Raw genomic sequence first — 17,520 nt, forward strand, 5'->3', positions numbered from 1 at the left:
AATTTTTATTTTGTTTTACGAGAGTGTTTTCGTTTCGTTAAGGAGGCAGGAGGAGAGTGTTCTCCCCGCCCACGAGTCGGACGAGTTAGGTTACTCGACCAAGCGAAGGTCGAGCGCCGTGCGGGGTGCGAAGGTTGTCGCCTCGTGGGATTATGTTTGAGTTGATACCTGCAGGCAGGAGGTATTTTTTTTTTGTTCGTTTTTTTTTCTCGCCAAAGTGAAAAGGGGGTGGAATGGTCAAATTTATTAGGGGGGTTCGTTTTAATTATTTAAAGACCACGAAGTGCTAGAGTGCGCTCGACAACAATCATCGGAAATAAACATGTCCAGTTGTCCACTTGTCAAGGCTCCTAGTTCGTGACTTGACCGCCGCGACCTCGGGGCGCTGACGTAGACGTGGTGGGGAGAAGCCGAGACCGGTGGACAGTGGACAGTTCTTAGGACAGTCTACGGCGAGCGCTTGTTCGCCTAACAACCTTCCTCAAGAGCGTGCAGCGGACCTGCGAGCATAGGTCGTGGATGTCGACTCGCAACGTGCGAGACAAAATACATAAAAGCGACAAAATAATAGATCGAGAGAAGTATCGTCAGACGTAAGTACAGCGGTCTATCATTGCGTTAATAATAATCTTATTTTCCCGTTTTACTTTGGCGAGTAAAAGTTAACCTTATTTACTATCATCTTAGTTGTAAGTGATTAGCCTATTGTATTTCTCGGGCCGGCACTGCGTGTGCGGTGTCACAGTAGCCTACACTTTTTAGTTTATTTATCAGAGGTTATTTTATTTTATTTTATCTAAAAGTATTTCATTTAGTTATATTTCGAAGCCAAGAAGTTCATTGGCATATTAGCGCTGACGCCATTTCATTTCGTTATTTTGTTATTGCGCGGGTCGACCTTTTATTTCATTACGAGAGTTTTATTTTTAGTTTCATTCGAGAAGCGATACCTTTTGTTAGACTAGAAGCTGGTCACTTATTTTAATTCTCATAACATCATCGTATTTAGTGCCGATATATTCCTGGTCAGCGCGTCGTTGTGCTGACACGCAACCATAGTCTCGGGTACGTGTAGGACGAAAACATATACGAAGATCGAGAGGCGGCGGGCGAGCGACGAGGACTGCTAGCGAGAACCCTGGACTACTCCTGAGCTGTCCGAGCAAATCGGAGGTAAGTTTACGATAGGTGCCCTACCCGACATAAACACCTCACAGTGTCTCTAGTAAAATTAGTTTAATCTAGATGTGTAGTGATTATAAAGAAATAAGTCAACAAGGATAAAACCCATGTAATTTGTTTCATACAATTTCATTTGTAGAAATTACATCTCAGATTTTCTCCAATTCCCAAGTCCATACACAGTTCCAGATTGAATGTGGATTGCCACAACGCCATCCTCATCAGGACGTCCAGGGTCGAACTTTGGTACAACTACGTTTGCTATTCCGTCTTTATTAACAGTTATTACTTTGCCAGAACACCCTGTAGTTGTAACTTCTCCAGATATTATATCACAATATTCTCCCTCAGGCAAGCATGTCTGGAACGGTATATATATATCTTGTTTGGATAAACATACAGGGTGATTGATATAAGTGTGCCAGCCGTTTTATTTGAAAACTATAAGAGATATCGAAAAAAGTCAAAAGGTAAGTGCCTTGGATTTTTCATTTAAAAAATTATAGTCAAGTCCAAAAAAATATTTTAGCCGTCATTTTTCCAATATGGCCGCCAACTTTGATTTTTCTTATTTAACACCCTGTATTTTATGATGTATTCTGGTAGAAAAAGTAATTTTAAGACGATTTTATTCTTGTCATTTTTTTCATAAACCTAACCGTTTCAAAGATAATAATGGTTTAAGTTGTGAAATTTTGAATGGTTTTCGAACAAAACAGCTGGCATGCTTGCTTATTAGGCCTTTATCGAAACTCTTTCTCATGCAGAAATGTCAAAACTTGAACCATTATTATCTTTCAAACGGTTAGGTTTATGAAAAAAAACACAAGAATAAAATCGTCTTAAAATTACTTGTGCTACCAGAATACATCATAAAATACAGGGTGTTCCGTAAGAAAAATCAAAGTTGGTGGCCATATTGGCAAAATGGCGGCTAAAATATTTTGTTTGACTTGACAACAATTTTTTAAATAAAAAATCCAAGGCTCTTACCATTTAACTTTTTTTTATACCTCTTATAGTTTTTGAATAAAACGGCTGGCACACTTATATCAATCACCCTGTATACTGTGAAAGGATAATTGATGGAGATGCTATGTATGGTGCCTGGTATCTTGTATGCTGTAAGTATACTATTCAGGAAGTGAAATATGTATATTGTGATGTGTGTATAGAGTTAGGTACTGAGACTTGCCCTGTGGTTTATTTGAAAGATAGTGAAATAGTGCCTAAACTTCAGAATTTAGCCTGTCTGAGCCCTAACCTATGTTAGCAGCTACCAAAACTGACTGATATAACCAAATTATAAATCTAGCTGGGGGCCACTGAAGGAAGAATTTTTAACATGACATGGCAATAAGTCAACCCAGCTTTGATTACACTAATTCATTAATATCTGATATTAAGCTTCCAAGAAGCTATTTTCTTATCATTATGTTAGTTTCTTGTAAAAACGCCAACAGTAATATTAGCTGATTTAACGTGCGGGAATAGTAATTTAATTATGTGTGGTGATGAATAAAGGGGATATGGTCTATTTTTGGGTACTGTTTACAGACGTAGTGATGTGATCATTTTCATGTAGTGTTTGGAAGTCTATCTTTTTCACTCATTGATTGGCGTTTGAAAGTAATTGGATGGGAATCTTATTTTCTGGCGTTCATACCTGGAGATTAACGTTTAATTCGACGGAGTCCAAGTTGAAAGCTACAAATCCTTTGTCCCCACGACAAAAAGCAATTTGATTTTTCCCATTGCTCCACCAACTCGTCACTGGTGTACCTAGGAAAACATTATACTCGTATAGGAAAATGTAAATCTTTTACATAGTGATAGCTCAGAGAATACCAATGCATGAACAGCGAATAAGAGGTGTTTCAAGGCCCTAGGCCACAAATGAAAGTTTATTTTTGGTATCGAAAGGTGCATTTACTCGATTACAATAGCTTTGAATATTCAATGGCAGTAGGCAGGCGGGTTAGCTGTCTCAGTTAGTATATTTCAAAATATATGATGCATCCTGCCATACAAGATACAAGATTATACATTACCACCATAGGTATTTCAGAAAAAAATGCCTTTTCAAAAAAGTGGCACTAATATTTTTGAATATCATAAGAAACTAGTTGATGTTCTCAATTTAATATTTTCTCGAAATCTAAATTTCGAGAAAATATTGAATTGAGAACATCAACTAGTTTCTTATGATATTCAAAAAATATAATTCCACTTTTTTTGAAAAGGCAGGAAGTTTAAAAATTACTTAAGAAACGCCCTATAGATTTTGAATTTTTAGAATGTAGATGTAATTTTTTATTTACTTTTTGCGTTTCCTTTTCCAAACTCATTCGTTTTGGAGCTACTGATGCAGGATGTTCAGCGAAAGTCACGTTTTTGATAATAGTAAATCACTGTAGCTCCTAAATAAGTTGTTTATTGAGAATTAAAATTCATTGTGTAGCCCCTGAACTGTTGATTAGACTAAAATTTAAGGCACATACCTTCACGTCCACAGTTCATAGATGTATGGTCAAACCCACTACACTACTACTATTTTTTTATTGAGAAAAAAGAGGTAAAGAATGAAATTTATTATAACTGTTTTTAAATCTAAACGCGTTATTAAATACCATTTTCTATGAGAAATTTTAAATTTCTTGGAATATATTGGAAATTAGCAGCCATTATTGAAAAAATAGTTTTAAGATTTTTATGTCATAAGATAAAATGAAGTTCTCAGTTTATGTTCTCTTTAAATCTAATAGTTTTTAAGACACCAATGGTGGCACATTTAAGCTGTCAACACTGTATAAACTGAATGTATACTGACTAAGTTACCAAACATACAATTAATGACTTATTTACTCATAGGACATGTGCCCCTAAAGGTAGTAGGTTTACGAAGAGAATCTTCAGGAAACAATAGATCTACAGTTATAATCCAAAATTCTAGCATCTTACAAATATGAACAAATTTTCGCAACTAAATTGTTTTTTTTCTATTTGGCTGCTTAGCAGTATGATATGAGTGATTGATCCAAGGGGGGTAAAGCACTCTCCACCGGACCATGGAAAATACTTTTTAACAAGAATTCCGTCTTAAAAACGTAACGGAAGTTTTTGGACACAGTTCTAGTCATTGAAAATTCCTTTACGAGGTCACAAAACGGTTTGATAAATACCGAATTTTACAGAGGAGACTCCAGTCCTTTTTATTTTCTTAAGAAACCTTAGCCTTCTCTACCTCCTCTACTTGTCAAGGTCAAAGCACCGCCACTGTATGAAATAAAGTAATAGTATTTGTGAAATTTAAACATTGTATTAGTTATTTTTCTTGATAATGAGACCAATACCCACATAGTACTCCTCTAAAGTCAAAAATCAAAATGACAATATGCCCACAACATTCCTTGATAGAGTAGACGTGTATGTAACTTACAACTTCAGTTGGTCAAGGAGATATATGGATCGAAGTAAATAATATAGATCTTGCAGCTTAGTCCTTGACAGTCAAATGTACACTTCACTAGATCAGTGGTTTCGTGTGATGGAAATTGAAAGACACCTTTCTATTACAGTAGTTTTTGTTGTACGTAGAAGATTGCCATTTGTAGATTAAACTAAACTCTCTGTCCCAAATACAAGTTTTTTTAAAGACCATTATTTTGTTGTTTAAATGTTTATTGCGGATATTTTCCACCACGATGGTCCGCAATTCACCTTGAACAACATTAACTCACCATCACCAACAATGAACTTCAAACAAAGGACCATTCTCTTAAGCTGGGTTTTCCTAGACGCGGAGTCGGCCAGCGGAGAGCGGACAACGGAGAGCGGAATTGAAATTAACATGGCATTCCGCTCCGCTGCTAGGAAAACAGTAACATTAAATTGCCGAAGACCAGCTGAGTCCGCTCTCCGTTGTCCGCTCTCCGCCGGCCGACTCCGCTGCTAGGAAAACCCAGCTTTATTGTATTTTAGCCTATTCGTTCAATTTTGAGACCACCGCCAAGCTATTTACTTCATCCACTACCATTCTAAGTGAATCGCTCGCCCTTATAGTACGATTAGTCTTGTTAAAGTGTACGAAAACGATGAAAAGTAAAATCGACACTCTCACTAAGTATAAGTTCCTTTGTTGTTTTAGGTCGTTACAGATTTTATATAGCTCGTTTGGCCACAGCAAGAGAGCAAAAGAGAAACAAAATGTTTACAGTTAGTTGACTGCCCATCATTGTGCACCCAAATTAACAGAAAAGATAGTAGAAATGCCCTGGTTTAAATTTCCTTTGTATATTGAAGTATGTATGTACTATAACAATTCAAACAAATCCTACATGATTAGATTACCATCAATGCCTTCTAATTTTGTTCCACTCTACCTTTGACAACGTTGTGGAATTCCACCGCGTTGTATATCTGACGCCATCGATGTTGACACTCCCATTTATTGGAACAGATGTTTTTTTTGATAGGATGAGGTGGCAGAGCAGGAGGGCCTTCATCTATACTTAAAAACTGGAAACTCGAAAATATCTTGCAAGTGTAATCACCACGTGCTAACATGAACACCACTGCCATCTGTGAATAGGAAAAAAAATACTTAAAGCCTATACAAAGCTTAACCTTAACCTTTTGAGTTTCTTAACCTTGTTCTAATCTTGACCTAATCTTAATCTTAATCTTTCTAATCTTAACCTTGTTGTTGTAATCTTGTTCTTGGTAAATGTTTTATTATTTATTAAAAAAAAAGCAAAACAGATTACTATTTAAAATATTAGTTGTAAACGTAGCAACGCGCGCTGGTTAACGCTATTTTTTAAATAAATAATCTAAAATTTTTGTATGGAAATTAACATAATTAACTGCAAAATAAGTAGTTGTTATGTTGATGAGAACGGCTCCAATTCTGTTTTTCTAAGAGTCCAGAGTTTTAATTATAAATGTTGGTAAATTTTGAATCATGGGGAACATTCCCAAACTGTAAATTTTAAGACTAGCCCACTTATAAGTAGTAAAAGCTGGTAAAAAATTATACAAATAAAACATAACCTAAAACTAAAAAAATTTCAGAATTAATTAATACACAGTAAACTCTAACCTTGTACGCCTTTGGATTCTTGTAGCTCAGAAAGGTTTTGTCTGTCATACGTTCCGTGATATTATTATCAACAAACACAACGCGTAGATTTTTTGGTAAAATACTCGCCTCTGAATCTGGTTAAAAAAATAACAATATTCAAAACTGTTTTGAATAGCTTGGTGTGCTAATATCAAAACTAAATATATATTTTTAATTATAAAACTTATAACCAGTAGCTATTCAACATCCATACTAAAATTTAGATTTAAAAACAACAAGGAGAAATAAATAAATTACAGAAAATACTTTAACTCATCTTTGAAAATGTAAACAATACCTCTTCCACAGTAAAACTGCAGACTAAGCGAATTTACATTCGTCTGGTTAAAATTTTTCCACCTTGTAAAATATCTTCTTAAAAATGTCATATTTTATTATCTATTTAGGTCTAATACATTAGTTAATTACATTTTACATTCGTTTATCGAGTGATTGGGTTTACTGCCACAGATAAAATAATAGCATGTGTTTTTTTGTGAAATTTCAAAGGTTCAGTAAATATTGAACAGTTTTCTACATGTTGTCGAAATCTTTATTAGACAGTTATTTATTTATATTATTATATGATTAAAGTGTCAAAGAAATGGCCCACATCTGTAGTTTTTCAAAGTGTTTTTCGTATTTTAAAATCTTTATTAGTTTGGGTAGGATCTTCCATCAAAGTTCGGCTTTCTTACTCTTAGTGCCAATTTTTTTCAGTCGAAGTGCAGTGTTATTTTCAAAAATCTCACGAGCAAGTTAAGTGGACCACGGTTCGTAATAGCCCACTGCAAATCATCAAAGGAAGAAGATAACGTGTGTGTTGATGTTCTATCAAGACTTCATATTGAAACAAAATCAACCTGAGGTGACCCACATTCGTTGTTTGAATGTTTATAAGGTAAACATTATCATGTTTTATGACCTCTTAAAACAAAATTTATTAGCAGATAAATGTTGTTCCTAAAAATTTTGAAGCCGTTCAGACAGAAAAAATATTACCTGTGTGTTAAAGATAATAATATTATTGTGTTTTTGAAGAATTGAAGTTCCAAAATGCATAAGATCTTATATTTTGCAGATATTGTACGCATAAAATCCTAGTACTGCTTCAATGAGGTATGCTGCAAGATATTAAGTGTGGTGGCACACATTGAAGTATATTTAAAGAGATATACATCTTGTCAAAAGAATCGAGATAATGTGGAAGAAGTGCCACTTTATCCTTGGAATGTACCTGTTAGAGTTTGGGATTGGGCGCATATTTATATGGCAAGGCCATTTAACGGATCTACCCTATGTGGTTTGTAGGTATTGATGTGTTGCCTTAGTAAAAAATTGTGGTTTTAGCCTCCGGCAACTAGAACAAAAACCCCCTTAACATTTAAAGCAAGTGATAAGTCATATTTTGCTATAAAAGTTGACCTTAACTAAAATAATGATTTCATTCTAGATGGAGCAAAAAATACACAGCTTGGCCCAAGTAATAGCCACTTCTAACTCACTTCTAAACAATGTTGTATTTTTTTTTCTTTTAACACACATTCTAACAAACCATCAAAAATATAAGTTCTAGTACAAGTAAGTATACATACAACTAAAAAGACTAAGCCCAACAAACCAAAGTCTTGAAGATCTTTTAGATCCTTTTTGCCTAGGAAAAACGTCCCCAACTGAAGGCCAAACTTAAAGTCTAGGACTAACCCTAGGGGGCTGTACTCCTCATACTTTATGGGCCCGGCATTATCTGTAAACACATCATTGATAAGCATCGTCATAACATTAGTTTGATTTTTACATCAGCTCTTGTTAAAGGTGTCATTAATCCATACCAGTGGTACAATATTAGTTTTGAGCATAAAGACTTAAACAGTTATAAACCTAGTAAAAATACCCCTGCCGCAGCAAACCTGCAGAATAAGCGAATTTAAATTTGTGTGATTAGATTTTAACTACAACATTTCCATACAAGCAAATAATATTTATTCGCCTTTTTGACATCTAGATTTGACGAGTGCTTAGATTTGCTGCTACGTGGAAGGGCATAGCGTTTTTAATCCAAATGGATGTTAAATATTCATAGTTTATTGTTTAGAATAAAATTAATTCATTTTATCAAAAAACATCCATAAGGAAACCAATCTAAACAGTTTTCTTTTTTCAATTAGAATATCATGGGCTTTTTTAATCAATCGGTTTTTTTTATTTAATCCGTTACCTTTGACCAGACAGTTGAGCATCTTTTACGAATTATTATTTCAAGCTCTATGCGATGCCTGTAATGAGGAAGTGAGGATTGGGCATTTCTATGTTTTATAGAATTTATCGCAAAAATATGTTAATAAATTCAAAATTCCATAGTATTTATTTATCATGACCCTATCTTGCTTGTATCGGGAACTCATTCAAGTACTAAAAGTACTTGAGTAATTGTGATCGTAGACACACACACACTAATAAAATATATTATTTTTTATATATATTAACTAGTGGTTTTTTGCCTCTACATCAGTTCTAGGCATAGTTTCAGGAGCTGAAGAACGAAATACAAGAATCATCTAAATAAAAGTATTATATCATAATCTCAAAATTATTTGTTTACTTGATTGCTAACTCATTTTTAATGGAAATTTTCCGTCCAGTACATTAGAACATGACTCTATTGTTTGGTACAATTATGGTAAGTGTTAAACTACTGCAACACTAGGTCTACTACAATTTATAGTAGTAGTTACTTTAGAGTCAAATATGTGGGTTGGTGTGTGTTCTGGTTTATGTGCTTTGATAATTAATAAATATCCCACTGCAGCATGTCTGCGGATTAAAGTGAATTCTTATTTACCTAATTAGATATTCCCTTAAATATTTCCATAAATATATCATATTGATTCCTTATTTAAATTACATTAGTTTGAACAAGTACTGGATAGGTTTGCCACTACAGGACAATAAAGCGTGCCTTTTAAGTGTTAGGCTAATAGCTTAGTATAAAATAAATAAATCTGCCAAGTTTGAGAAATCTACTCGTATGCACGAGAAAACTAAACCAGTTTACTTATTCTCCGTAAGAATAGCATGGGAATTGTAAACTTACAGTTTTATGGAATGCTTTGTGTAACTATTAGACGTACAACAATAATTAAATATAATAGATTTTTTCAGCCCTACTTTGGAAAGAATTATTAATTAATAATAACATTGGAAAGAAATTTATAAATTTAATGTTTTTAGAGTCCAAACTGGGGAAAACCTAATATTTACCCCATAAACCCCTGTTTTCATAGTCCGATCATGCTCGTTCGCAAACTCGTAAGTCGACCCGGGATTAAGGTTTTACCATGAGATCTACGGTAATAGCTTATTCCTTATGCGTAAGTTATATAACTGAGATTGACAATTAGCTATAATTACATGTCAAACATTACAAACCTAAAACAAAGACATCCTGGTATATCAAAGGTCTAGTTTCTGCAGGAAATCCTCGTGCTGTGTTAAGATAATTCAATCTTTCGTAAATCACTGACAAATCTTCAGGATACATTTCATTGGCAAAGTTTAATCTGAAATATTTGTAGATTATATCATCATATAAACAGTTGCAACGTGTTGTTCATTAACAAGGACAATCTTTCATATATCCACCATTTAAGATCAGTTCTGATTAAGCCCAGAATAATTAAACCATAGACTACAGTATGTTGCTCCATGTTGACGTAGTTTATAAAACAACATTAACATTTTGTAAAATACTCGCATAACTTATCCTTTGGTTAATAAGTGAATCTTTGCATTTAATCTATATCTATAAAAGAGGAACTATGTATGTGTGTTTATATATATATATATATATATATATATATATATATATATATATATATATATACGTTATGGACTCCGAAACCGCTCGACAGATTGTAATGAAACTTTCAGGCATTATTAAGCATCGTTTAAGGATGTTTCGAGTGAAGTTTGGTGCAGACCTGTCAAAAGGGCTCTGCCCCAGTGGGTTTTAAGTGGGCCAATGTCAGACTTTTTGATCTACAATGTTTACAAATAAATATAATTTAAAAGCAGATGTTTACTTTTACCAACTGTTTTGTAGGTTTGAATAATTACAACATTCTGTATTGGCATTAGTCATGATTTGAAATAGTGCCACAGTGTTTATTCAGAGTGCAGCACAGAAAACTATTTTACTTTTGAATAAGTCCAAATGTATTAAACCCCAATCGCAGCACACCTGTGCACTTAACAACGTTTAAATTCTCCAATGTTAAATATTAAAACAAAAACCTTTATCAAAGTATTATAAACAATAAAAGGGATGAATTTTTAAAATTTATGACAACAGCTAATTTGCAACCAAAAGGTGAGTGAGCGTAGCGAACGAACTTCAACCGGGACGTGATTGAGCCATGCGAATACTTATAAAGTTAAACGGGGCAAAGCCCGTGGGTACAGCTAGTATGTGTATAAATGTATATACCTCATTATTTATTTTCTAAAACTTAATACTCGCTCTCCCAGGCACATTGAACCAAGCCTGTGCTGAGTGTAGTGTGGGAACATGTTGAAGTCATGAAAATTGTACAGACATAATATGGCACATTGACAGTGATCTTTGTAACATAGAGAGATGTTGAAATCATGAACATATACAGATACTATATAGCACATTCCCATTGACAGTGGTATGTGTAATATGGGGACATGATGAAATCATGAAAATATACAGGCATATGGCAGATTGACAGTGCTCTGTGTAATATGGGGAAGTGATGAAATAATGAAAATATACAGGCATAATGTGGCAGATTGACAGTGCTGTGTGAAATATGGGGACATGATGAAATCATGAAAATATACAGGCATATGGCAGATTGACAGTGCTCTGTGTAATATGGGGAAGTGATGAAATAATGAAAATATACAGGCATAATGTGGCAGATTGACAGTGCTGTGTGAAATATGGGGACATGATGAAATCATGAAAATATACAGGCATATGGCAGATTGACAGTGCTCTGTGAAATATGGGGACATGATGAAATCATGAAAATATACAGGCATAATGTGGCAGATTGACTGTGCTCTGTGTAATATGGGGACATGATGAAATCATGAAAATATACAGGCATATGGCAGATTGACAGTGCTCTGTGTAATATGGGGAAGTGATGAAATAATGAAAATATACAGGCATAATGTGGCAGATTGACAGTGCTGTGTGAAATATGGGGACATGATGAAATCATGAAAATATACAGGCATAATGTGGCAGATTGACTGTGCTCTGTGTAATATGGGGACATGATGAAATCATGAAAATATACAGGCATATGGCAGATTGACAGTGCTCTGTGAAATATGGGGACATGATGAAATCATGAAAATATACAGGCATAATGTGGCAGATTGACTGTGCTCTGTGTAATATGGGGACATGATGAAATCATGAAAATATACAGGCATATGGCAGATTGACAGTGCTCTGTGTAATATGGGGAAGTGATGAAATAATGAAAATATACAGGCATAATGTGGCAGATTGACTGTGCTCTGTGTAATATGGGGACATGATGAAATCATGAAAATATACAGGCATATGGCAGATTGACAGTGCTCTGTGAAATATGGGGACATGATGAAATCATGAAAATATACAGGCATAATGTGGCAGATTGACTGTGCTCTGTGTAATATGGGGACATGATGAAATCATGAAAATATACAGGCATATGGCAGATTGACAGTGCTCTGTGTAACATGGGACATACAAATAAATTTGAATTTGGTTTGAAGCATGAAAATATACAGAAATATGGCATATTGAATACTTTAATGCATATTATGCTTTATTTTCTAACAAAATTATTTATCTTTCATTATATAGCATGATCTATTTTAAATAACGTATGTGAAGGCTAAATGTAAAACTTTTTACCTAAAACCAGCTACTCCGATTTCAATCAAGTGGTTTAAATAATGCACTATCTTCTCCCTTACTGATTCAAGGGACTGGTTCAAGTTATTCAGTCCAGTTCCTGGACACTCTCTTATCTACACAAGCAAAACAAACTCTGATATAATAAATATAACTATTTATCGTAAATATATTAATGATATACACTTTGCATTTAAGAATACAAGATTTTAATTTTCAGTATAAATAATAAATTGATTGATGGTTGGTTAATAACAAAATATAGTGTTTCATGTTGAAATAATTAATTTATTGAAAGAAAATAAAAAATGTTTCTTTAACACAAAACCCAAATTTGAAGTAAATATTACACAACATATTGCAGACATATATGTGAAACATTAGAAGTACATAATACGTCTGTTTAGGTTTAATACCCTCCCTGCAGCAAAACTGCAATAAGCGAATTTCCATTTACCTGGCTGGATTTCTACAAAAATATTCCCTGAAAATAGTCAAATTTTTATCTATTTCAACAACATTAATTTTAAAGAGCAACCTAGGTTTGCTGCTCCAGGGAAGGTTTTGAATCGTGTTTTTATTGAAATGTTGATAGCTTAGTATTGAATAAACAAAATTACCAAATTTGATTAAAATATATCCATAAACAAGCAAACTACAACAGTTTATTTATTCCCCTTAAGAATAACATGGCAACTTTAAATTTTAAGTTTTTTATAATCTCCGTAACCGTTAGGCATACAAGAACACTTCAATGTACAAAACTATTTTTCTTAAGCTCTACAAAATAGTTTGGAAATAAATTGCTACATTTTATGTTTTTTTTTCGGGGTAAAAAATGAGAAAAACCCATTTAACCTCATAAAACCCCCCATAAACCCCTGTTACCATGGTCAGATCATGCTGGTTCGTGGACCCGTTCGAGTAAAACATAGGTTTACACGTTTCTACCAAATTTCATCAAAATCGGATTATTTATTGGCTCGAATTACCGCACTAACGGGAGTATAAATAAATAAATAAATATGTATATATATTAACTTAAACTGAGGGTATTTTTGGCCTCTGGGGACCTCAAAACGAAAAAGTATATCGTCCCGGGTGCATGTCTTACAATGAGTACTACGGTAATAGGTTATTCCCTATATGACAAAATTCGCTAAAGCAGCATCTGGACAGGTAAAATATTGGTCGAGATACAGAAAAGGCATGACACGTTAGCATCTGTTATAAACTGTCGGAGTTCTGAAAAAATACTCCCTTCTGACCAGTATGGTAGCCAGTCCATCTACAACCACCGCCACGCCGTGTCATTTAGCGCTATCGTGTTGTTTCGTGTTCAAATGTCCTGCGTCCCGTGTACTTCCTTAAAGTGTAAATTTTGATGTTTTTTTATGTGGAACTCTGACTATGTTGCATTGCAACGGAACATGTCAGCTTTAAATAATAATTAAAGTTAGACACAATTTCGGACTACTGATGGAGGTAAGTCTATAAAGTCATATATGCGTATTCCAGGGGCTAATATAATGAATAATAATTAACAAACAGTATAGCATTTTAACACATGAACATTTCTGATGATTTCTGGACTTATTTCATAATTGTAACATAGTGTCCCAACAATATTTACTGCTCACATCCCTAAAAATACCTGTTTTCTATTGGAGGGGTCTTTTATTTCACACGGTGGATAGAAGTCTTCTTTCGTGTATGGTACACTTGGGTAATACATGTCTTCAGGGTAAAAAGATGAACCTCCAACGCCAACGCGATTTTTCGTAACCTCTGTCATATGGTTGAGAACAACATCGACAAACACCCTGTATAAGCAATAGAGATTGATTGTTTTAGTATTTTTACACAGTAAACTCATTTTTTAGTATAATACTATTATTAAAAAGTTTAACAAAATCAAATTCCCATTAAATTCATATATATATTTAAATGGTTATTATGGTAAAAGAAGATCATTTTTCTTAGCTTGAAACTTCATATATTTCTTATTTCCATCGTAAACCGAAATGTAATTAATATATGTCTTTGATACCAATTTCAAAGGACTACTGCAAGTAATGTCTACAAATAACCAAAAATTATTCAAAGATTGCAATAACTCAGCTGCTATTCTAAGTTCTAGAGGAGAGGGAATAGAATACCACCCCAGTGGCATCCTCTAGTCATTATTAATTCAATTTCCACGTTATAAATCTGTGTTTTAATTACTATCCGTTATAAATCTGTCCTCGTATAAACTTAGTGTTTTTAAGCACAATCCAAATACAATATGAAATCCCTGTCCCAGGCTGTATTCTGAATTGCCAAAGTCTTTGTGTTGACAATTGCACTAAGATTGAATTTGATTGCGTGAAGATACCTATTTGACAACAATGCCTTTGGAAGCTCTATCAATTTATTCAAAGAACCCATTTATTTACTACCAGATCCATTCGTTTAGTTGATTTAAATTAAATTTTTTTAAGAAAATTTTAAGTGTTCAGTATTTAAAGGGGGTTTCATTCTATAATTAGAGAAATACTGACCTGACGCCCACATTGTTGCACCTTTTGACCATATTCCTCAGCTGGTTCTCGCTGCCTAAATGGCTGACCAGCTGATACGACACTACTTGGTACCTACTCCAGATGTTATCTGAATCAACGTGCTCTGCAGGAGGGGATATCTGTAACAATGGTGGAGAAACTAAATAGAGGCAATGAGCTGATGATTTGTTTTTTAATATCATAGGTTTTTTAAGACATATTTTTGTTAGATATTTCGATCGATATATGCTATAACCTTAAGTTAGGATAATAAACTTACTTGGACACCATCAAATCCTTTTTTGGACAAAAACTGCTCACATTCATCAGCCACATCTGTCCACCGCCACATGAACAAATCTGCGATAACACCACTCTTCAGTTCGAAGGTCTTTCCATGGTTAAGAAAGGCTGGTTTTGCATCTTCTACAGGGATAGAGCCCCCTTTTATCTTCCCAACCTGTAAAATGTATGGTTTTGGTGAATTTCCCATTTGTAGAATACTAGCAGAGTACCCGTTCTTCGTACAGGGTTGGCGTTTAACTGTAAAATGCTTATTGCAGTTATAATCTAGCTTTGCATTTGCAATGGGGGAGGATAAGGCTTAAAGGAATTTGGTTCTTTATATTTACGATATGTTTTAGTATTACAGATATAGTATAGTATATACAGTATAGTATTACTTATCTACCATAGCCATTCTGTTCTACCACTGCACCTAAACAATATAAAAAGTACATGTTCAAACATTCAAACAATATCTTAATTATGTATTAAATTAAAAACATAAAAAACAACCCTACTAAAACGTAAACAATCCTACTTTGACAGTTGTCATTAGTTATCACAGCTTTAAGATGCTGCTCACTTCAAATTAGCTGTTATGATAATTGCAAAAAATATAACAGTGCTGCACCCTGTTGGTAAACCTTACAAATTTTTAATGCTATTGAATATCATAAAGCTAACTTGTTTGGTTGAATCTGCTGACAAAATTATTTAATTCCTTTTAATTGTGAATAACCATAAGGTTAACATGAGAAACTCCAGAGCCAATGGGGTGGAGCCTAAAGGAGTTTTGATATAACAATATGCCTTTATGTTAATCGGGAATGTGAGCTATCATCACCCTACATTTCAGCCCAATCCGACTAGTATTATTCGCGTTTCCTTGTCACAAACATCCATCCATACATATATACATACATACATTCATAAATACAAACTTTCTCGTTTATAATATTAGTATGTTTTGCATTTCCTGTATGGGGTATGTAGGGAAGACGCTATATTCACAGGTCTCATGGTAAAACCCAGACGCAGGACCATTTTACTTTTTGGTTTTGATGTTACCACAGGCCAAGACACCATGAATTTAATTTCTCTAAACCTATTAAAGGCATATTTATGAAATTCAATATACGATAAAAGTAAAAAATAAAAGATTGTATAAACTTAATCAGAAAAAATCTTATACCTTAAAGTTTACTTTTTTGACATAATTAATTAATAATGGCGGTTTAATGAACAAATGTATGATTTTTTAATTTTACTTTTATAATTTTCTTAAAACAACACCATATACACTAAGTTAAATAAGATCTAATAAACAAATCTCTAAAAAATCACGATGTTTAGTAGTAAAATGAGGCATAAAAAGTCTAAGCTAGTCTTTTTGTACCTCATTAAGACCCGTTCTTAACGAAAACTTATGATATATCCTAGGGATCAATGAAGTAAAACAAGGTTAGCTTAGTCTAATTTTGCCTTATTTTAAAGCTAAATGTAGTAATTCTTTAGCTATTTGTTATTTAAACTATTGAAATTGTTGGGGTTTGTGGTTAACAGTTTTCTTTTTTATAAAATAAGCTAAAGTGTGGTAATTTAACCCTAGGACTGCCCTGACCTGATTTATGCTAAAATGCTTGGTGCCCTGGCAATGGTGGCCAATTTATAGGTTTTTTAATAGTTCGCAGTTAAAGTGACGGTTTTATAGATATTTATTTTAAATACAAAAAAAACATGCTAATACAGAAACACAATCAAACTAACAATAATAAACACAAAACCATACTGTTATACTATTTCTATTTCATAATATACGATTAATTATTTGTATCGTTATAATTAAATTGTTCTTTGTCTTGGCATGTGTGTGAGGCATTGAATTTCATATTTTTGAGTTGTTTTGACCTAACGTGACCCAATATTTTTAAGGGTCTCTCAATTATCATTGATTTTTTTTTCATTTATCGTTTCGCAAATGTCTAACAAGGGACTTTTTTAAAAACAATTTTTCGCGATTTTCGTTTGTAGTGCCCCTTAAAACTATTTAACGGAAAATTGGCTGTTTACCTATCGCACACATTTGTATATAATATAACGTTGTATTTTTTTATCTAATGAAATAATTTAAGTTGAAACTAGTTATATTTTAATTAAACTCACCACCAACAAGAGTAAAGCCAGTTGTAACATAGCTGGGTGAAACCTAGTGAACGCCATGCTTGCCACGCTCCAACTGAAATAATTTGTGGAACCATCTGTCCATTAATACTTGTCTCATGAAAAATGTTGATGGTTGGTTAAAAAGTGCTGCAAGTTGGCATTATGTTGATTTGCTAACACAAACGAGCAACATATGTAATTGTTGAACTGTACGTGTTAGCTTTTTTATCAACTAAAAGGATCAGCACTAAGCATAAAATAGCAACTGGAGAAGAACAACC

General features: G+C 33.7%; 1 protein-coding gene across 1 annotated transcript; it reads right to left on the reverse strand.

Moving 5' to 3' along the window:
* Positions 1–1,297: 1,297 nt before the first annotated feature.
* Positions 1,298–17,302, reverse strand: LOC128982998 (alpha-amylase-like). Its single transcript, XM_054402113.1, has 11 exons — positions 17,240–17,302; positions 15,072–15,251; positions 14,792–14,931; positions 13,903–14,071; positions 12,249–12,364; positions 9,734–9,864; positions 7,926–8,051; positions 6,284–6,399; positions 5,565–5,763; positions 2,849–2,964; positions 1,298–1,543 (listed from the first exon to the last, which is right to left on the reverse strand). The coding sequence occupies exons 1-11, from the start codon at positions 17,294–17,296 to the stop codon at positions 1,325–1,327; spliced, it is 1,569 nt and encodes a 522-aa protein (XP_054258088.1). The 5' UTR covers positions 17,297–17,302; the 3' UTR covers positions 1,298–1,324.
* Between the last annotated feature and the right edge of the window lie 218 nt (positions 17,303–17,520).

Source organism: Macrosteles quadrilineatus, unplaced genomic scaffold (assembly GCF_028750875.1).
Source record: "Macrosteles quadrilineatus isolate MER2022 unplaced genomic scaffold, UCM_ALF_1.0 Scaffold_1__1_contigs__length_201487025, whole genome shotgun sequence".
NCBI classification, from domain to species: Eukaryota; Metazoa; Arthropoda; class Insecta; order Hemiptera; family Cicadellidae; genus Macrosteles; species Macrosteles quadrilineatus.

Coding starts and splice junctions, on each gene's coding strand:
- LOC128982998 (XM_054402113.1), bottom strand. CDS start 17,296: ATGGCGTTCACTAGGTTTCACCCAGCTATGTTACAACTGGCTTTACTC. Junction 14,932..15,071: donor AAGGATTTGATGGTGTCCAA/GTAAGTTTATTA, acceptor CCATTGTTACAG/ATATCCCCTCCTGCAGAGCA. Junction 12,365..13,902: donor ACCCCTCCAATAGAAAACAG/GTATTTTTAGGG, acceptor TTGCTTGTGTAG/ATAAGAGAGTGTCCAGGAAC.